At 42.2% G+C, this 23,339-nt stretch overlaps 1 protein-coding gene across 1 annotated transcript in view; it reads right to left on the bottom strand.

Annotated features, from left to right (window-relative positions):
• Positions 1-23,339, bottom strand: part of NUB1 (negative regulator of ubiquitin like proteins 1) — a 260,190-nt gene that overhangs the window by 163,134 nt on the left and 73,717 nt on the right. Inside the window, exons 6-7 of the mRNA XM_085632023.1 lie at positions 21,425-21,619; positions 1,102-1,193 (exon numbers count right to left, since the gene is read on the bottom strand). Coding sequence (XP_085488149.1) covers positions 1,102-1,193; positions 21,425-21,619 — 287 coding nt within the window. The remainder of the gene's footprint in view (positions 1-1,101; positions 1,194-21,424; positions 21,620-23,339) is intronic.

Consider the following 23,339-nt stretch of genomic DNA (forward strand, 5'->3'; position numbering starts at 1 on the left):
TGATATGATTCAATAATTGGGGCAATCAAAACCTTTTTGCTTTTCTGGGTGTCCTTTCTGGTCATAGTTTGAATACCTCAACATTCTTTTTATTTGAAATGGATATGTCAACGTTTTAGGGTTTACCTGAAAGTATTGTCAGAAAGCAACATTCAAGTGAGTGTCAAAAGCCCTCTAATATAATCATTGCAAGAGAACCTTAGGCCAAGAATATTATCAAGGGGATATCAAGTAATGCTAATTGCTCCAGTTATTTGGGATCTACACCCTTAAAAGCCTTGCAGAGCTTGTAAAGGGCTATGAAACCAACCCATATCCCCACAGGTGAAAGTTAAGGCATCATATGAGCTCAGCTTGGATTTTTAGTGTCGGCTCATACTCATGATTAAAAAATCTAAACATATTGCATAATATTCTTGAAAACACCTCATAACTATTTTGAATAACAGAAAGAACCAAACAATATTAAATCTAGAACAGCCCTCAGCCGACTATCTTCAAACATTCCAAGAGTCACACAAATCTATGGTATCCACCACGACAATTTGAAAGTACACCGATTCCCAACTATAAATAATTGGCAACAAAAATGAAATCTTATACCAAACACCTACCAATTGATCAAACTTGAATCCATCATGGTCCCTCCTGTGGTCCCTTGAGTCCACCATGGTCAATAACTAGCTGAAACTGAGCTTCTCCTTTGATAACAGTGCTTAAACATGCAATGCGTAAAATATTGTTCTATGCTGTTGGTGCTAATCATCTAGGTAATGCTTGATTGCACTTTTGGAAACGTGCTATCCTTATGTGTAGTATCAGGGAATATTCCATTCTAAGTGATACTTTTGAAGGATCAAAAGTTAGGTCTTGGCACAAAAAAAATAAAAAATAAATACAAACATAACTTTACAGCAAAAACAAAGTGATGGTGCCATGTACCAGTGCCAGTGACAGTACTGACTACTTCCATATTTATCTTAGCACCACCCACTGTCTGTCATCCAGATTCAGACAGCATAACTTAACACAACAACTTAAGAAAAAGGAAGCCATCAATGAAGGAAAGATACATATGCATAAACAATAAATGTAACTCACTTTTCTTTCAGCATGTGGAATCTTGATGGAATAACCAGTTTGATTTGTAATTTCTAAATATGGAGTTGCGTCTGGATCCATCGCACTGTCATCTGCAACAAAAAGAGGGTATCGTAAATACAGAATTTCTTGGCAAAGATTTGGCATGTTGACTTAGGTTTTGCTTGCCAGTCTAAATAATCCTATCAAAATAACCGTCATATAGCAATATATGCACAATACAATATATGCACAATACAGATAATGGACAAGCATTGGCATAGCCAATAGGTCTCGCCTTTGGGACCTTATAAGTGTTTAGCCATGCAACAGCTGATGTGATTGCACCAAGGATTTTGTGCTGCATAACTAAATACTTATAAGGTCCCAAAAGCAAGACCTATTGGCTATGCCAATGCTTGTTTCCGCTTTCCATGTGCACTGCGTTCTGCAGCACACATAGGAAGAGGAAGATGCCTTGTAGGATTGTTTTACGCACCTGCACAAAAACAATCCTGCCTGAAACAGAGGCACCCTTGCACCATGGTACAAGGGTGCCTGCATTGGCGCTAGGCTCCAAAACGGCACCAGCACAGGCAGAAAGGACAGGAATGCACCATATGGCATAAATACGGTGTATTCCTGCCCTTTCACTTTGGCATAGGGCAGAACAGCAAGGTGCCTTGCAGTGTTGCCCTATGCCAAAATCCCATAAAAGAGGCCTTGAGAGTCTCAAAGACACGTTAGACAAATTATCATGGCTAAAAATAACAGCTGTTGGCAAAAAGACCACTCATCTTTTACTTAGAGAAATCATTAACAATCTGCAGGTAAGAGATGTTTGGAACCTTCAAGTTATCCAGTCACTGTTCAAAAAGGCCGTGAACATCAGCTCCTGGTACCTAAATAGATTAGTGGTCAAAAACAAACTGGCGCGGCTTTCTCACTCCTGGATGAAAATTAACTCTTACATAGAACTGAAAAAAGTCAACCATACCTTACGCTCGGTTACTCAGCATTTATAGAAAGAAAGCTTAAAACATTTCACATAGGAGGGTTACCCACATTGGACCGCACCCCAAAATGGTTAAGAAATGTCAAGGACAACCTGTGCAGGCTTTGCAGGGGCAAAGTGGAAACATTTACGCATACTGGGCCCATTTCACAAAGGTAAAGTTAGACCAAAAGTCTAACTTTACTTCTTTTCGGTACTCACAAAGGTAAGTTACTACTAGTAACTTTACTAGTAGTAATTTTACTGGAAGTGAGTTCACTATTGGTAAAGTTACTAGTAGTAACTTACCTTTGTAAATACAGAGTATTAGTAAAGGTAGACTTTTGGACTAACTTTACCTTTGTGAATCGGGTCTATGGTCTGTATATTTTCAGACGTCCTCAAGGCCCAAAAAGAGCTACTGCGTAAACCATTTAATGATTTGAAGGTTCAGCTGTCCAGACAAGACGTTATACAAGCAATGAACCCAGCCAACATTCTACTAAACATAAGATTGGTCAAATTTATCAAAATAGCTGTGAAGAAAGCACAGCCACCAAGGAAGTAAGCTAACCAAGGTTGATGTGCATCTTCGAGCCTGGGTCAGGTACTGTTTACCTTCAAAGAGCACGTTGAAGATTAATATGAACTGTGGCATTCAGGGCTCTATTACTGCTCGTCAACTTGATTTCATTTATTCCAAATGTTTGACTGTGTTGTGTTGTAAACAATGTATTTGAATAGTTTTTAAGGGATTGATCCTATATAGGAATATGAATTGACTCCTGATTTTAATGTATTCCAACTAAATGCTGTACTTTAATTGTTGTTCTTTCTCTCCGATATATTTTTTATGCAATGATTTTTAATTAATCGTGCATGATTTAAATAAATAAATGTGTTGCTTTATTTTGGGATTTTCTTTCTAGGACAGCTTGAGGCAACAGACACAAAGAGCCCAACTATGACCAAACACTTCCTCTAACAAAAGTCAGACCTAGTCCTGGTTGTTACATTGACCCACTCTCCTCTCTATCTCATGTCCCTTCTTTTATAGCTGCCTCCTTCCAATCAATACTTGTAACGTGATCAGCCTGGAACATGAGCCCGGGGATTCCACACCCAGAGCAGACAGGGCCGTGGCTGACCTCCCGGAGCCCCTGGGGCTGCGCAGGAGGCACGTGCGGTGGGGGAGGGGTGATATAAAGTCAGCGTGCTCGGTACCGGGGATTTATGTCCATGAAGTGGTGCACTCTGCTTGAATAGCACGTCCTGCCAGTAAAGCAAAGACATCCGTTCTGTATGCACAGCCCCCTCGAGGCAGAAGGGACACACGCCTCTGCCCTCTCGCTTTAAGATGGAGCCGCTCCTCCGAGGTGCCGAGAATATGTCCCTGGACATGTCTCACTCTCACACCAATGGTCACTCCAGTATCACTCAACCGACGTCTTCCGTTTGCTGTCGGAACCCCCGCCTGTTTGTCCTTAATAAGATGGGATATTAATGGGGAAGGAATGGGGGGGGGTGGGAGAGTGTGTAAAGAGGAGAGTGGCAGAATCATAGAAAGGGGCTTTATGGACAGAAAGGCATCGGTTTCGAGAGGGCCAGATTCGAGTGAACGGAGAGACAGGCGTGGGGAGGGAGAAGAGAGTCACGAAGTCAATAAACAGACTAAGTAAAGGGAGGTAAGGCAGAGAAAGAGGGTAAGGATGAAACAGTGAAAGGCGGAGAGGTGTGTCAACAGGGAAATGGAAGACAGACTAGGGGGTGAAAGGAGGAGGAAGAAGCAATGAGAGGGGAGAATGTGGGGTAGATGGTAAAAGGTGAAAAACAGAGGGAGTAGGAAAGTGAGGAGAGAGAAGCAATAGCAGAAGGGGACTAGGAAGAAACTCTGAAAGCAAAAGTGATCGCGATCGTGATGACGCACTAAAGCACGCTCGGGATGCGCGCGCCACAGCGGGGGGAGGGGCGGAGGCAGGGAGCAAGGAAGAGGAAAGACAGATGGTGCTGAAGGCTGGTGCAGAAAAGGCAGATGCACGAGCACTCAAGCTTGTAGCCAGCCAGCAAATGCCTGGGTAGCACTTTCGAGATCCCCTTTACTAAAAGTTGAACAACAGCGCATGTGCTGCTCTAGGCTCGACCTAAAAAAAGGACTAGATACTCCAGTCATAAGTAGTGTATTGGATTTGTTGGAGACATTGAAAAATAGATGCCATTGGTTTAGTCCAGGAAGGAGAGTACAACGTTGGTGTATCCCTACACACAAAGAAAAGCAAAGAAGAAAGAGAAACAAAAAAGTGACCCTACCAGACACAATGGTACGTCAGCACTCCAGCTGCTTTTCTAGTTTTAATCTCAAGGCTCGCAAAGCTATGGGTTTGTGAATCGGTCATCTATGTACAGACTAAAGCTCTGAAACTTACTAATACAAAGAAGGAAACTAACAAATCACCTTGCATTACGGAAGGAAGTAAATTCCTGAACCAAATTTGACAATTTCCCAAGCAATCTCCAGTTCAAAATTGATCTTCTCTGAAATTTTCACATAGTGCTCTGTTCCCCCATGTCATCTGGGAAGAATTTCATTTGTGACCTGTAAAACGATTTCCTTGTAGACACATGATGGTTACATTATCGTTGTACCTGACCAACTCGTTAATCACACAAATGGATGCCACTGTTCACTACTGCTCTTTAACACAGTTCTAAAACAACACTAACGATGAACATAACCTGGTATCCGTTCCGTCTTGGTGCCTCGACCAACGACACCAGAGCAACAGACTGAACAAAGACACAAAAATGCTGGAAAGTACTGGCTTGCACCAAGCTGTACCGGGTATTACATTCACTAACTCCGGTTTGCCCTTAATAGGAAAGCATCCATGCAAACAAGCACTGGCTTGTTCTCACCTTCTGGAGAGTTCAACTAAACTAAAGACAGCATAGCTCATCAAAGATAGGTTAATACTGAAGGACAAGCACAACAGAGGTATTTACTTAGGAGCGTAGTCATATAAAAGCACAAGACTATCTTCCAAATTACTTCACAACCCATGCTTCCATCAGTATGCGGCTTCAAGGATGGAACACCTCTCATAGCCTTACATAGAATACTAACTCATCAGACATACACCAGACCACAACCATGCATCCTCCTAACCATACATGCTACCAATCTTGTACTAAATTGGACAGGGGAACAGGTTTGCAAACTTCATGTTAGGGCCATATGAGATAAGATAAAGCAACCTAGCTCCAGCATGCACTTCAACAGACAACACGGCGCTACAAAGCCAAGGCAGGAATATTGAAAACAAATACAATACATACAGTAATATTGATACAGCATAAATATAAGAAGATAAAAAGATCATGAAGCACAATCCAAACAACTGTTTCAGGATAAATAGATGGAGCTGCCAGGGCATTCTTCAAGGGGCTGTGAAGAAGGGAGGAGCAAAACAAAGAGGTTGTGTATCACTGGCTTCAGTCTGCCTGTTCAGTGGTAAGGGCACTATATACTATCTCCCGGTTTAGACCCTTGACTGTCCTACTGAAACATATATAGGTCAAATTAATATTTACCAAGTAAACCATTATGGAATACTTGTACCACATAGGCTCCAGACACAAGCACCAAGTGATGGACTGGTGTAATATTTTGACAACCTCTGTGCAAACATTACAGAAAATATCTTCCAGACTGAGGCAGTGAAGGGATTAAAAGTAAACAGGCTATTAATAGCCTACATGTACAAGAAATCCTTTGGAGGAGATGCACTTAGCCAGTAGCTCAATTGAAATGGTAAACGGGGACGATGTAAGGGAAGAGCCCAGAGAAACACCACATTCTGAATGGTGAGGGAGGTGATGGGTAAAAGGGTAAGAGATTGGAATAGACTGGAGATAAATGATTTAAAGCATGAGTAAGCAGAGATGGAAATCACAACTGCCCATATTCAATCCCACATGATAGACTGATCAATTGTGCCAAAAGTCACAGACCTATCGAGAAAAACCAAGATGCGGACACTTTCATTATCAGAGCTTTCCTTGCCTTGCAAACACAGTTTTTTATGGAGTTGCACTGTAATTTCTGAAACTAGATCAGTGTGCAACCACTGTGCTTCATACTGTGAAAGGATCACTCAGGATGCTGACACTTCAGATGGACGTACACTATAACTTCTCCAAACAAATGCGCAGGTTACACAGTTCTATAGTAAATAAAAAAGTGTTAAGTTCTCAGAGCAGAATACACTTGGCATAGATCAGATGATGGTTATGCTTGGCTTGTTTACAAGTCATCTATGCACAGTTCCAAACATTTTATACAGCATGAAGCGGTCTTAAAGTAAAAGTATTTCTATTCCACTAGGATGTGCTTAGCCCACAAACTCAGAAAATGCTTTTAAAACAGACTTTCCAGACAGACACGCTCTTTGTCCCTGTGTTATACCTTTTCAAGGATATCAGTAATTCAAGAAAATCACTTCTCTAGAATCCTCCAGGTTAGAATCTTTCTTTTCTCTCTCTATCTGCTGATGCTTTTCTGCGTGTAATATCTAAAGTTAAACCTAGTTAAAGCACCAGTTCCTATCTGGTCACAATCTTAATTATTTAAACGAGCAGTACTTGATCCAGCGATACATCGTCTTATTTGTTCCCTTTCACAAGGGGTTGACCAAAATCAGTTTACATTCTCCTAGATCATACCAATGTTAAATATACCTGTGCCAACCCTGCCGATAAGTGGAATTATTAACCAATATCGCTCATCATTGTGGTCGCAAGCTCCTTGAAGACATCACTGAAGGTTCTGTCAAACTCTTACAATATGGGCTGTGGAAATGATGTTGAACCTAATAAAGTAAAGCCCAAGGATAGGTAAACGTTTATCAATCAAGGATACCTCTGCATAATAAAAATGAGAGTGTCCTTTAATATGGGTGGCGTCCAGAAACCTTTCTTAATATTTAGACATATGACAATATGGGAATTTCTGGGTTACCTTATTCACCCTGAACTTAAAATATATAATGAACATAAGCAGGGCCAGCTTTGGCGCAGGTGGTGCCCAGTGCGACAATGTTTGTTGCCGCCCCCACATCCATGGTGGAGGTAGTGACCAGCTCCACCACAGATTCCCTCACCTCCACCTTTTAAAAGTGCCCCTCAATCATACATGTGTAAATCAGTGTAATGGAAATGTTATATAAGCAGGACTACAAGGTGTAGGAGTAGCATGTCATCCATACTGGTAGGCAGTACAGTTTAAGAGAGCTTGGTCTAGAGAAACACAAACTCAGAACAACATAGTTGGAGGCTCTCTTTATTAATAAGAATCGATTTCTACCCAAATTAACCCTTTTTGCAACATTAATATATGCTCCAAGCTATACTTTGCAGTGTGCATGCAGTTCTTTGATGACAGTTAATAATTCACTGATCTATATTGGGATTTTAACTTATAAACTGGAAGTAACAAAAGGATGTCTCTTAGAATAGCAGTCACCCACTCAACGGAGATATGTCCGATAACAAAAAATGTTCTTAGTATCACCATTACCGATCATATTTTGGGTCGGAGTTGCGGGAATCTCTAGAATTTTGGATCCCGTAATACGGGTTGATTCACTCTTATCATGGAGTGATACTAAGAAAAAATGTTGTTATCGGACATATCTCCGTTGAGCTAGGATTTACATTGGATGATCATCAGCGTTATTTCTGATTATCTTACTAAGAAATTGTCCTATGAATATCTATGGAATTATTTATACCTCATGACTCCTGGTGATTGCTAGAAGTACTCCAATTTGCCCTGAAGAAGTTCTTATTTTTAGAACGAAACGCGTTGGCTGCGCTATTACCGCACTTTTTAATATTATAAGAATAAAGGAAATTAAATGGACTTCATTTTGGATTTGGTCTTTTTGCTGGTGCACCTTCCCTTTTGTTTCAAGAAAATCCATTTTAATCATTGAAGACTGGCAAGACAAAAAGGAGAGTAAAAAAGGAGAAGAGATTTGAATAAGCAAAATGTCATCCCTCTTAGATTGTGGGGGGCGGGATCAGACATAGAAACAGCATAACAAGATATGCCACCTTTTTTTAAAAATCAATGGACAGTCCAATCTGAAGACAAAGAAGCTGGTAAGTGCCACTGCTGAGATTTCCAATGTGCATGAGGTGCCCGTGCAGCACTAACGCGCATTAACACGCAGGCTATCCAGGCCCCGTTTGGAAGCAAAGCGCTCCGCAGACGCCTACAGACACAGACAATAATTACCATTTCAACCCGCCTAATTCTAGTTGCTCACACTTTTGTCCTGAAGATGAACTCGATTAATTGAGTTTGAAACGTCGTCGACCCCTTACAACCTGAACTCCTTAAACTGTGCAACAAATCTTTAAAGGAGGTTCTACTACTGTTGTCAATGCGATGTCTTTATTTTAAGTTTACCCTCACTTCACGCTTATTGTCACTTATTGTGTGAGCACCTAAATTCCATCAATATGTAATAAATACTTTTCATACATTGACCTACATGTCCCTCTTTATATGACCTACTGCTCTCTTCTGAGAATTAAGTTCTTATACCTCTACTGACCTCATTGCCCCTTACAGGGTCAATTCTCCCTGGACCTTTTTAGGCCAACTAGAACCATTGTTCCTTTCTACCACGTATGACCCCAGGTTCGCATATTGGGGTTCCCTTGTCCTACTAAAATACTTGACTGAATAGAAAGCCTGCCTTGAGGGGATTGCTTATGGGTATCTACACAAGGGTAGGAAAGGGAGGATTTACTAACAGCCTTCATACTAATGGACATAGAGGGCAGACCAGTCCTCCAGTTCAGTATTAGCTCCTGTACTTAAGAGGACACATTCAGAAGGGAAAGTCTTTCTGATTTAGTAGCATAATACTGTAAAAAGTCATACAGCATCACCCCCTTCTCCTTATTTTATATTGAGACACATAAGTAGAAGAGTGTTCAACCCTCTGGTATGAAAGAAAAAGTAACTTTTAAAGTGTGAAATTTACTTGAACTGTTTAAAGAGTTTATGAATAGGCAACTACTTTGTCAAAATATTTAGGAACTGATTTTTTTTGCCAAATGTCTTAACAAATACTTCTCCACAATTACATCACGTGAAAACATGCATTTCTAAGAAGCCTTACTCCCCAAAACATAATTTTTCCTAGTTTTGAGCTTTGCACTTTGGTCCTCTGTCATGGAAGCCAAGGCATCAGTGTTTAAAGATAGCAACACCGTAAAGATTATACACGTAGCTGTCTGGCCTCACACAGAAGACAGGGGTGCAGCCTTTAAACTAAAACTTCACATATACTGCTCCCTTTTCATACATTCTGGTTTGCACCTTTGTCAGGTGGCACAGTAGCAGGCTAGCTCTGGGAAATGAAAAAGCATCTGGGACATGAGTGTATGATACGAGTAACCAAGGCAAGATGAGGGAAAGGAAGGGGGTCAGAGGAAGGGAAAGCAACAAGCGACAGCGAGTGTTTTACCAACAAGGGCATGAGTAGCCAGAATGGCTGTGCGCAACCCTGTGAGCAACCCTTGTTAATCAAAATGAGCTATAAAAAGATCAAAATGTGTGTGCTGCTCATGCTATTTTCCATGGAACTGCTTGCTGCTGTTCAATTAGTTACATACACCCTGCTTTGCGCCTCATGTCAAGTCAAGTCAAATTTATTTATTGGTTTGATAAAAGTCACAACAATATGAATATACAAACCTGTTTCCTATAATGGAAGAAGATAAAAAACTATTTACACTTTGGCATAAGTCTATTACAGTGTTCAGATTAGTTATAAAAGTAGGATTCGTTGCACATTTAAAGTCTTGTGGGCAGATGTACGACCGTTTTTAGTGGTCGCAAACTGAGTTTTGGGCCGTTCGCTATTACCAACTCACAAAATAGGGTTTGCAAGTCACTATTAAGAAGGTGTGTCAAGGATGTCTCTTCCTAATAGCGAGTCGCAGGGGGATGTGCACTATTTTGCGACCAGAATGCGGTTGCAAAACAATTGCAGTTTACCACCTACTTCAAGTAGGTGGTAAGTCAGTCAAAAACGGGAAAGAGTCCCAGGGGGACCCTTCCTTCTGGTGAATCACAGCAAAAAAGCCTTCTAAGGACCCACGGACCACTGCCCTTCCTTAAAAAATGAAGCAAACGTTTCATTTTTCTTTTTAAAAAGCATTCAGTTTTCCTTTAAGAAAAAAGGACTGCATAAAAAAAAAAAAGTTGCTTTATTTAGAATTTAGAAGTAAACACGGACATGGTGGTCTGCTGTCCCCAGTAGGCCACCATCCCTGTGTTATTGCCCATTCCCAAAGGGTCGCAAATTGTGACCTGCCTCATAAATATTGACGAGGCAGGCCAACTGAGACCCCATAGGAAATCACTAATGTATCTGAGACACATTAGGACATTTCATTTTGTGAGTCTCTAATTGCGAGTCACAAAATATTGCAATTAGAGACTCGCTAAATGGCCCTTAGCGGTAGTAAATATCCTATGGAAAATTAGTGGATTTTTTTTTTTTTTAAAGTCAGTACATGCATAAAGTGCACTTTCTTCCTGTTCCTTCAAACAGAAAACAACAAAGTGAGGCAACGAAATAGAAATAGATACTGTTCAAACCTAAAAGAGCCAAGAAATGAGAATTGAAGAGACTGCTACTAATGGGGGAGGGAAATTTGAGACCCGGTGACCAGTTGCCTGGGCACGTGCGAGACAAACAAGTTACTTACCGTCCGTAGCAACCTTTCTGGCATAGATTGTCTAGTGGCAGATTCTTCACCTTTTGAATATTCCCCAGGCGTCAGACTGGATCCAGAAAATTTTCAGCAGTACCTTAGCGAGCCAGGAGGTGACCCCTTGTGGTTTCGCACTGATGCTGTTCCATTCCAGAAATAATGACGAGCAGGACCTATATATATATATATATATATATAAAGCCTATATAGAGCCGCTCCCTGACATCAGTTGCTTTCAAGACTGTCCGTGCCCCCAGACGCAGAATCCTAAAAGCAAATTGGTAGATAGTATGCAGATTCCTAGACTTGGGATCTTACTGAAGGATAAAGTCCAATCACAGAACAGATGGTAGGATGGGTGGGTCAGAGAGGAATCTGTGGCTAGATACACTGCAACGTACCAATCTATCAGGGACCCCCTATATACCAAGGCCAACCACCACCCCCCTTTTGGCAATACCCACCATACCAACAGGGACCCCCTCAATTCTTTAACAATGGCAACTCCCCTTTTTTAGACAGAGGTTGGGGCAGAGGAAGAGGCTCACAGAAACAGGTCCAATGGCAGGACCAACCCACGGGAGGCATGGACACCCGGAGCAAAACACAAAGCAAGAGGAATTAGTGGTAAATCGGTCTCATCGCATCCTCACAGCCACAGAGCAGGCTGTATTACAGAAAGGCCTGGGCTTTGTCCCCACTCCTAGAGAGGACAAGTTTAGGGATCTTTGTGAAGTACAAAATCTATTTAGCAAAATACGACTGAAATCTTACTTTCAGGATAGACCACCTACTGAACAAAACGACTCGGGACTAAGGAACCCCTCCACTTTCACTCCCAATAATACCATGATCCCAGTAGACATACTGACGTTCAGGAAGGCAGTGCTTAAAGATCTAGCACTAACACATGATCCCTCCTCCTTTCGCAACCTTTCCAAAATTGAGTCACTCACTGCGAGGGACCTTGCAGAAGACAAAACCATAACCATTAAACAGGCCGACAAAGGCGGGGCCACAGTTATTCAATCCACAGTTGACTATGATGAAGAATGCATACGTCAACTGTCTAATGACCAATACTACACCCCCATTACAATCGACCCCACACCTCGCCTCACTACCTCTATCTCTACGATGGTACATGAGGCAGAGATCAATGGTTGGATAAGTCACAAAGAATCAGATTTTCTGGTTGCTAAGGAACCGAGGGTCCCCTACTTCTACACCTTACCTGAAATACATAAAGGTACGACCCCGGTTCCTGGCCGACCCATTGTTTCAGGCATTGGCTCTATACTTGAGCCATTGTCTAAGTTCTGTGACCATTTCCTACAGCCTTTAGTGAGGGAAACACCTTCCTTTGTGAGAGACACTACGGACATGCTCAGAATCATCGAGGAAACTGAGGCCACTGACGAGATCGACCTCCTAGTCACGCTTGACGTGGAGACTCTATATACAAATATTCCCCAGGGAGCGACCCTCACGGTCATAGAATCGGCTCTGAACTCTTTCGATTGGCAAACTCCTACTCCCATCTCTTTTATCATGGAATGTGCGACCTTGGCCTTAACTGAAAATGTCTTTGAGTTCAAAAAACAACTATACCATCAGCGCCAAGGTACTTCGATGGGGAGCACTTTTGCCCCCAGCCTAGCCTGCCTGTACATGGCAGCCTTTGAGAAGGATGTCATCAGCAATGACAACAATCCTTACTATAATAACTTGAAACTTTGGAAGCGCTTCATAGACGACATCCTGATCTTTTGGCACGGTACTCTTGCCACTTGATATGCATTCGTGGAGTGGATAAACCACCAAAAAAACTATTTGTTTGAGGGGAATTTGTCTACCTCCCTCTACAGGAAACCCACTGATCGCAACAGTTTACTCCTGTATCAAAGTCACCACCCCAAAGCGCTTAAAGGATAACTTACCCTTTGGTCAGTTCTTGCACATCAGACGCAACTGTACAACGACCACTGACTACAAAAAAGAATCAATCACGTTAGACGACAATCTCAAAGCTAGAGGTTATCCATCCAGAATAGTTAATGACTATGAAAAGAGCAAGAAATAACCCCAGAGAGTCATTATTTGAGATCCACCCAAAACCCACTACTGACCTGATCACTTGTGTTACATCTTTCACTCCTAATTCAGCCACGACCAAATAAATCATTTTGAAACACTGGGGCATCCTTAACCCAGGGGAACTGCAGATACCGAGGCCTAGATTTGCGTACATGAGAACTCGGAGTTTGAAAGATATGCTGATCCACACAAGACCGAAACTTCAGACGGTCAGTTCACAAAAGAACTTGTGGGACCGGCCACCATTAAAAGGACACTATCCTTGTGGTTCCTGCACAGTGTGGAAATACACGACAGTAACCAAAGAGGGTTCCCTGCTTACCAACTTCAGATGGTCCCTCCACAAACACACCAATTGCAACACAAGACAATGTATATATTTGTTCACTTGCCCCTGTGGTTTGCAATATATAGGGATGACTATGCGAACAGTTAAAACCAGAATAATCGAACATAGGAGCAACATTCGCTGCCAAAGAGTTACAACCAGACTATACAGACATTACACAGAGGTACAACATCCTCCAGATTCAATACACTGGATTGTACTGGAATCCCACCCACAGATTTCTAAATCTTCCCTGTTTAGGATTGAACAGAGATGGGTCCATAGACTTTCATCCCACACAGAAGGTCTTAATGACGATATCCCATGGGGCTCACTTCTCTAAATCATTACCTTCTGTGGCATATATCACACCCATTGCCTTTTTACATAGTGGCTATTCTGGGCCACCCAGACCAAGTGTCTCACTTTTGTCATCTGGTCTTGATGGTCTTAAACTCACTCGACTATTCAACACTGTAATGATTAATTGATCCCCTGTAGTCACCTTTGTACCACTACCTATTGGCCGCCAAACCAGGAATATAGTTGCCATTATTATTCGAATATTAATATTAGTGCCGCCATTAGTGTTTGGTTGTCATGTCTGTCGATATTGTTGATCAAATCCTCTCATCGCCTTTACTTGTAATTCCTTGTGCAAATGACACTGCATCACACTGTGCCCACTATGCTCTAACTCCACTCCAAGATTGCCGCGGGATTCACCACCCCGTTGCATTGATCCCATCGCGCGACCAGGCATGCGCGAGCAACGCCCTGTGTGTAACTCCTCCCACGGCCAGATTAGCACAGACTATATCCGCCCTCCGCCATGGTTACCAGCTACCATCTCGTTTCCTGGCTGCAGGGTAGGTCTAAGGCTTGGCATTACTAATACGCAGGTGAGTACTGGCTACAATCCTTTCATTATGCGGGCTCCGACCCGGTCGCTTCCTGAGCGAGCGCGACCTGGGCGCTTCTCGTGGGTGTCCGGCGCGCCTCCCCTCCCGCTTCCATCCCTTCCGCTACCGTTAGAAACGCGACCAAGTGCGCATCCCGTACGGTCTCTCGGCTGCTGGCATCATGGTTTCATTGATCCCACCAATACGGGGGAACGCGGACCACCTGAGTTGTTCACCCCCGTCGCGCCACTCAAGGCGGGCGTACCACAGAACCAATATTGTGAACCACCCTGCTCCATTATAGCCTAACATTTTCCTTGTTGATTATGTGTTACATGACCCAATCGGTGTCCAGTTTTATGTTACCGCTAGGACTGTTGCTAGCACTTCTAAGCAACAGACCAGGTGAGTCTACCCATCTGTCGCCCATTCCAGTCTTAAGCTTTACCATGAGGTTTTATTGTTGAATTATTGTTTCCATGTATTTTATCTTTTCATTCCTCACCATCCTTATTGTTAGCACTCCCACTGGCACTATAAGGTGATACCACGCTTTTAATGATCATACACAGTACGGGGACCCATGCCTAGATCATTTCTACCATGATTGTGTTAACACCGTACCCCACTCTATTACAATACTTGTGTCCCTAAGGGCAGCCGAGATACGATATGACCATTAATAATATTGTGTCTAACATTCATTCATGTTTACATTTCAGGTCACGGACCTGTGAACGTGGTATGTAGAGTACACTTAACCACGCAGTGTAGATAGGTTTTTTGTTTCTTGATCCTGAAGAAGTGCCCAGATCCTCCTGACTAAAGAGGCATGAAACATGTTGATCTTGAGAGTAGAGCTAGATGACTAGACACCTTACATCTAGTACTCTGCCACTCTCCACCCTTTTAATCAGGCAGTTCACCTTATGAATAAAATAATGGCTAGGATAGACTGACCTGTTTTAATCCACTTTCACTCACATCTACAAACACTAGGCCCCTCACCCCCACTGCACCAACTGGCAGGAACAAAAGATCCCCGCTAAAGAGCCACGGTTCGGGAGCCCGTCGGGTATTGCAGCGCCGACCCGACGAGGGGCAAGCTCATATGATGTAGCATGACACCTAGCTCACTGGGTGTGTGAGAGCCCTAGTTCCACCAAGGGGAACCCCCCCTTTCCGTTCCCCTCACCTTTCAGTATCTCCGCCCTGCTCCCTTTTCCCCTTTTTCTATGGTTCTGAGGAGCATTGTACCTTGTTTGCATATAGTCTCTACAGAAAGAGCACTTCTCATGGTAAGTAACTTGTTCTTCTGATAGAGACTTTTAGCTGCAGATTCTTCACTTTTTGTATAGATACCAAAGGAGTACCTGGCTTAAGTTGTGGATGGAGGTCTGTGCCTTCTTTTAAGTGTTGCGAGAGGAATAATTTCCAAAACTCCTATTGTTTTGTTTCACAAAATATGTTGTTTTTAATGACTTGTTCTAAAAGTGAAATCACACAAGAAAAACAGAAGACACGTGTTTCACCCGGTGGCCTGTTGGCAGAGGGCTTTCTCAGGGTGGAAGGTTCAGTTACCGTTCTAAATCCGAGAAAATAGCCAGCGCGATGTAGTCTCTGCGGTCCCAGGAACAAAGGAATACCTATTGGAGACGGGTCCGTGTAGGCACTCAAACCAGAATATCAAGCAGGACTGAGTAGGCAAAATGCTGCTGTGGGCGACCCAGACTGCCCAGACAATAGTGCTTTGTGAACATGTGGAAGGACGCCCACGTAGCTGCCTGGCAGAAGTCTAGGAGCGGGACCCCCCCCATGCTAACACAGTGGTAGTGGCTTTGGCCCTGGCAGAATGAGCACCCAGGCCTTTTGTAGGCTGCTTTTTTGAAAATGTGTAGCAAAGCTTTATGCAGGGCACAAAACCAGCTGGAGATGGTTCTCTTCTGTGCTGCCTTGTTTTTTTTCGCTCCAGAGAACCCCACAAAGAGCTGATCATCCACCCTGTGTTTTATTGTACCATTTATGTAAAAGCTCAACACTTTCTTCAGGTCTAAGCGGTGGAGTCTTTCCTCCTCCTTAGAGGAATGAGTCGGAACATATAATGCCGACAGGGTGATGGTTTGACCGATGCAATGACATGGTGCATGACAGAAGGCAGTGTGGGTCAGCGGGCATATATACGGGCGCGCAATGGAGCTTCCCGAGTACCAGACAAGAGGAAACCAGGCTAAAAGCTAGCTGTCAAAATCGACATGATACCCTTGGCGATGTGAGTATATCCTTGACTTCGGCTCTAAGGTGAGCGGATGACGCTGGACTTTCCAGTATCAGTTTGCATAGCCTTATTTTGATCTTGTCTCTCCTTTTTGTTTCCTCCAACTATATACTACGAGTAGAGTGGCATGCGAAATTTACTACTTCTGTGACATTATATCATATTCTGATGTTTTTGGTCACATAACAGCTTTTAATTGACTCACCTGACAATATTAAATAAGAAATCTAGAGCCCATGGACTTTTTCTCTATTTCTTATCAAAGTCACACACCTATACAGATGCTCTGCGCGCGACAGACACACTTGTAATGGCAGCCCAGCAGCTTTGCTGAAAGAAAACCTGCAGTGTATGCCTCATGTTCTCACTCACCGAAAAATAGGTAGCACAGTCTTAATACTAGAGACCAGGCTCTTTCAAAAGTATTGCTACTAGAATCCTTTGGTCACATTATAACGCTTTGGCTGATAAAGGTTTCCTTGCATTGTTGGCTCAGGGTGTCAAAGAGTCAGCTAGCTACATTTAGAGGTCGCAAGTGTGTGAATGTGTCACATAGTGTATCTTAAAAGAGGATCTGTTTTGAGGGGCAGTTAAATCCACAATAGCATAATTATTAGCAGCAACCTTGTTAAATGCTTTGCGCTTATAAAGCAGGCTTAAGAGACTGGTCAGAACTTAATGCTAGTTTGGTGAAAGTTGCAGATGTTAGTAGCTACCAAGAGAATATCGCTTATGGAGGGAAGAGCAGGAGAAGAGGAAAGCAATAGAGCAGCTGTAGGGCAGAGTCCTTTTCTGTCAATTAGGGGTCAGAGGGGATTGGGATGCGTGCTGAAAATGACCCACTCAATGAGTGTTCGTGTCTCAGCCAGTTCAGAGTACCTGTGTGCTTGTGTCAGTCTTCTCAATGTCCTCAAGGAAATTACCTAGGAATGACCTAGGAAATGATTTTGCTTTCATTACAGAAGAATAACTGGATACCCAAAATATTAAAAAATGTGGCATCTAAAAATTAGATTAGGTGCCAAAAGTACTTGGTTGGTTGCAACTGGCCATAAAGGCAAGAAGTTAGCCCCAAACCTTGCATTGATGATAATCATTTTGGAGTAGGTTGAGAGAAAACCAGTCTGAAATATGTTCAAACTCCCTCTAGAGACCTATCGTTTTAGAATGAAATGTGTTAGTCATATAATCAAGAAATGCACAACTGTGAATGCATCAAATACTCATTCTTAACGTTGTTTTGATCTTCAACCGTTTCTTGCAAATATGATAAGCAAGCGTATGTGAATAAACATATGTTATTTAATCATTTCTGCTGAAGTATATAATTGTTATTCGTTACAAAACATATAGAGCTTCTAGAAGAATAGTGTCTGCAGCTACATTTTGTTTCTCTCAAAGAACATTTTTCAATAATTTGAAATGCCTGAAAAGGCATTGCTCTACTTATTATTGATTGCTTATCCTAACAACCCATCAATAGGTCTCTGCTAAAGCATTATAAGAGTGAGAGTGGAGGGTTGCACATTAGAAAGGAGATCTTCGATTAGAGATACAATGACAGAACCAGCACAACCTCAGCACCGATTTTGGCAGCAAGTGGCCTTCACCGCCTACTTAGGTGATTAAGGGTGCCTAGGGCCTACGTTAGTTCTTTGATACACACAGCTGCGTAGCAGCAGAAATAGTAGCACTGCTATTCAGACAGAACAATAAGTGTGGTTGCTCACAATCAGGAATGGAGTGTGCACTACCTTTGAAAGTTAGGATAGGCTAGTTGTTCACTAATCTGCTAGAGCTAGCGTAGGGCCAAGAAGTAGCAAAGAAAAGTGTTAAACTCTAGAAATACTATATCCCAGTTAGAATATTTCCTCCCGTTCAAGGAATTAATTAATTCACTCCGTGCTTTATTGTTTATATTCTATGTGGTTACAATTCATATACCGGCACATGCATCAAGCATTTTACCAGCCGCAAACGGGCCGTTTCGCAGAATCGGGTCGTTTGCGGCCGGTAAAATGCCATTTCCAATGCATCAAACCCAAAACCCATTCGCAATATAGGTAATCGCAAATCTTGCGATTATCTAAATTGCTAAAGCTATTAGGGAATCGCAAATTGTGATTCCCTATTTGGGATGCATCAAAGCCTTTCCTAAATGAGACTTCGCATTTAGGAAACGCTAATTACCATCAACTGCAAGTTGATGGTAATTTGCAAATACTTTGAAAAATGCACAAAAGGGCATTTTTCAAAGTGCCATATGGTGCACACATATGCCCTTAGGGCATATGTGTGCGCCACATGAGCATACATGCCAAATTTGGGGGTGCAGCAGGGTGGCCTTTAAGGCCCCCTAGCAACCTTCAAATTGCGAATGCAATTTGCGACTACCTTTTTGGAACTCGCAAATTGCGAATCGCTTCCCATTCATTCCTATAGGCCGCTAGGCCCATAGGAATGAATGGGAAGACATTCCTTAATTGCGAATCGCTATTTGGGATTCGCAATTAAGGAATGTGTATGAATCGCAAATATTTTTGCAAAACCTACATGCATAGGCAATTGCGATTCCTTAATAGCGATTCCTTAATAATCGCTATTAAGGAATCGTAATTGCCTAGCTTGATGCATGTGCCTGTATGTATGTACTAGATTGGGCTTTAAAAATTCATGTTTAAAATAAACATTCTGTTTCGCAATGCTCCTAGAGTGTGTGATTTATTTATGAAAAAGGATTTGGGTTTTCACTAAAGTGTTCCTGGCTTGTCTCAAGGGACTGATCATTATCAGAAATACATCTTACACAAACATTGCTCAATGGGTTGTGCATTGGCTGCAGTCCAACTGATCTTCTGGATGTCACATTTACTGAGTTCTTAATGCCTGTGGCAGAATATCAAATCTTGTTGTATAAAAGACTCTAGAAACATATCAAAATGAGCAATTGTAAATCCAATAGGCCTGACTATCTTCAGCAATGCACTGCCTCATATTTCTACATGTTCTACATGTAACTACCATATACCCACGAACAGCCTCCTATTAAAAGGCACGGTTGTCTTCTGTCCGAGGACAAATATCATAAGGCAGGTGCTGCCGCATATGCTCAATTAGAAGTAGAAAAACTGAGTTAAATGATCAAATACTACCATTACTTTCCAAAGGCAATGTCATCATTAGCTAGGTTTCGTGGCTCGGTGGAGTAACGCATGCATTCCAAAGATCTCGGTTTCACCACAGGGTTGAAAGGTTAGAATCCCAGGAGTCACACTCTGGTTTTCATCCTTCTGAGGGTGATAATACGGGCACCACCAAGTTGGATAAGAATAAACACCAGTTATCTGTCAACAATGCCAAGAGACCTCATTGGGGGTAAATGTTGCACTCTACAAATAAGTTAAGCGTTACACTGTGTTTATGTTCTCCAGCAAGTACAACCTCATAGCCTAGGTACAGTCTTCATATGTTAGACACAATGTCAACTGCAAAGATACTGCTAAAACATGGCAGATGCATCAGTATAAAGAGATGCACTGCCTTAACATGACACATGCAGCCCTGTACACAAAGGAACAGCTGCTAAGGCATAATCTCATGCGCAGAGGGAAAGCCATGTATGCACAAGCAGTGCCATTACATGTGAGATGCAATTTAGTAAGTCCATGCACTTCCATCACAGTATCCTCTGCCTGCTGCCACCCTCCGTATGCTCCAAAAAACCTTCAGATTGATCCTCGTCAACATCAGAAAAACTGTCAATCAAGCCTGCTGGACTATGGAAACACGCTCTACGCCGGAATCACAACCCAACTCCTCAAAGAAGTCCAGACTATACCGAACTCAACTGTCAGACTCATCCTCAACTCCAAAAATGCACCCACATCACCCCCCACCTCATGAATCTTCACTGGCTCTCCATCCAGAAGAGATGCCAGTTCAAGATGCTGACACATACCTACAAGGCCCTCCATGACCAGGGACCACCATACATCAACTGCCGACTGAACTTCCATCAACCCACTAGACACATGCGTTCTGCTCCCTCGCACACACTCCCCACATTTGCCGAAGCTGCAGTGGAGGTCGTTCCTTCTCCCACCTCACAGCCAAGTCCTGGAACGACCTACGCCTCCACCTGGCTGTTCAATGGAGACCAGCGAGATCTTAGCGCCTGGATACCCTCAAGGGTAAACAGCTGTGCTTGACAAATACTGACTGACTGATTGATTGATCACATGATTTGCAGAAAGGTCTGCAAAGAAAGGGATATACCTATGTATAACTCAGTAATAAAGACAAGGCAGAAAAACTGAGAATTAGGTTGATGATGGAGAAACCTCCCATGGCGAAGGGAGCATTGTAATTTTTTTCTTTTTTGAAACCCTGTTTAGGATTTTTTTTTTTAAAGAAAAAAGATTGCTGTTTGCTAAATGCATTGTCAGGAGCCGCCGTGACGGCTGTTCCTGCCAGCGTTTTTATAAATAACTACCTGATTGGCGGTCCTTTATGAATTTGGCTGGTGGTCTCTCGGTCTTGGGGACAGAGTAATTAAATCCATCCCCAAGGAGGAATTGCGGGCCGCCTGCCGTTCTATACATCGGGCTCTCTGTCTCTTGCGAGAAAATACGCTCTACATCTGCATTTGAATATGGCCGAACGTAAAGTGTGTGTCGCTCGCCAAACGCACCACAAGTTAGTAGATTAAAGATTTGTGCAGGGATTTAGTTGGATGAGTGCTAACACGTTTGCAAAACAGGAAGGAAAAGGAGTGTTGACAGCAACTGAGATCAGTGAGAGTTAAAAGCCTTAAAGGTCACTGATGAGACAACGTCTGCTATAAAAAGATCAACCTAAAGATAGTAGAAACTCAAACTCTGTAAGCCAAAATTCAATATGTTCACCAAAAGCAATTGAAAATCGAGCCTGAACTTTTTACTTCAACAAATATGTACCTCTCTGGGCAAGAATTTCAAGTCCTTTCTTAGTTCTCATCATCTTTTTCTTAATAGTTTCATCTCTTTCCTCAGCTTCTTCCTTTTCTTTTTCTTGCTCATTAGCCTTCTTCTTGGCTTCCTCTTCTGTGTAATTTAGTTCAAGCACCATAACCTTTACATTATGTGTCACACCTTGCTCTTCAAGAGTTTTCTCTGCAAGTATAAAAGTAATAAAACATACAAATTAACCAAATTCATTTTTGCTAATGATCTACGGAATAACATTTAGAGTTCATATTCAAACGTGAACGGAGCCATCCAAGAGTCAGTGGTATGAGTTAATACATGCTATCCAATTCAAATCACCCACAAACTCTTCTTGAGAAAGCAAATGTGACAAATTCATTAGTGAACCTAACAGCAGAGGAATTTCAGACACTATTGGTAAGCCTTCTATTCATATTCGAGTATGTTCACATTTGAACCTTCAAACTTGTACTTTAAGAAAACATCAGTTCCTAATTGTGAATTTTTCCCCACATATTGGTGAGATTGTAATGATACACAACAATTTTTTGAATTTGTGAATTGAAGATATAGAACATAACTCAATCTTTTAACAATGTCACTAAAATGCTATGCACACAGAATCTGTGTTTTTCATGTAAATTGCACCAGTAAAATGTCTGTGCTGCTAACGTCTGCAGCTTCCAAGTTTTTAAACACAAATAGAACTGAAAAAAATCCATTTCTTACCAATACCTCATAGCTTTTATGTGTCTCCTATAGACAGCTTTTAGATGCCTGTAGGACAAAGCATCGTGTGGATCATCCCAAAGACCTAAAGTAGGATTAGGCTTATTGGTTGATTTTGTGGTTACATTTACTTGCTTTATATTAGTTGGCCTACTTTCTTTTACTTGCGTTTGTTCATCCCCTGCATCATCTTTCCCATCTTTTTAATTGGCTTACTAGTCTCCTTCCACACTCACGTGTTACCATGTCCTTGGGACTTCAGTCTTGCTTCTCCTGGGCCAGTTTTGGCCAACCTACTCTCTTGGAGCTGTAGAAGGTTGAGATGAAAATCTAGATACTTGAGCTCCCTCACTGAAGTGGAGCTCTTCTCACTCCCAGATGTGGAGGCATGGCGTGAACAAACTGTGGTGGCCACACTCTCACTGTTCACCTCACCTTCCTCATCAAAGAGATTTCTGACATCATCCTCATCCCCACTGTCAGGGGTAATCACCTCAGCAAGTTGAGCCTGAGCTCTCCTGCCTTCTTCCAAGGCTCTGAGGGCCTTTTCCAAGTCCTCTTTCTTGGCATTGACCCCAGACTTATTTTTCTGTTCATGCACAGCACCCTCAGATTGTTGATTTTTAGTGTGGGCAAGATGGCCTAGTTGATTTCCATATCCTTTGGAGACTCAGCAAAATTTTACCAAACCTTTTGTAACTTTGCCAAGTTTTTGTGAACTTTACTGCAAGTTGGCAAAATCCTGGAAAACTGACCTTTGATATTCCGAACTTGGCAAAAACTTTTAAAACTTTTTCTCGCCGTCCTCTTGGCGAATTTTCCATGGTTACCATCGTATTAATTATCTGGTACAGCTAAACACAGTTTCTGGATCCCACTGCTGGGAATCAATGTTAGGACTGTGGTGTATTATATGGTGTGCTTGTGCAGCCTCACCATGTAATACATTCTCAAAACCATTTTGGTCCAGTCAGGCTCGTTTGTAAATCCCTTGCTCAACCCTGGGTAGTTGTGGCTTCGAGCAGCAATGTTACTCAAAGGAACTAGTTTAAAGCATTTACAAGCACCAAACAATGAAATAGGAAAGTCATACAGCACGAAAGTAATTCAACACAGATTTATAAAAATAGATATTTTTATCAGTTTTAGACACCAAGATTAGCAAAATCGACTAAAG

Source organism: Triturus cristatus, chromosome 10, assembly GCF_964204655.1.
Source record: "Triturus cristatus chromosome 10, aTriCri1.1, whole genome shotgun sequence".
Taxonomy (NCBI): Eukaryota; Metazoa; Chordata; class Amphibia; order Caudata; family Salamandridae; genus Triturus; species Triturus cristatus.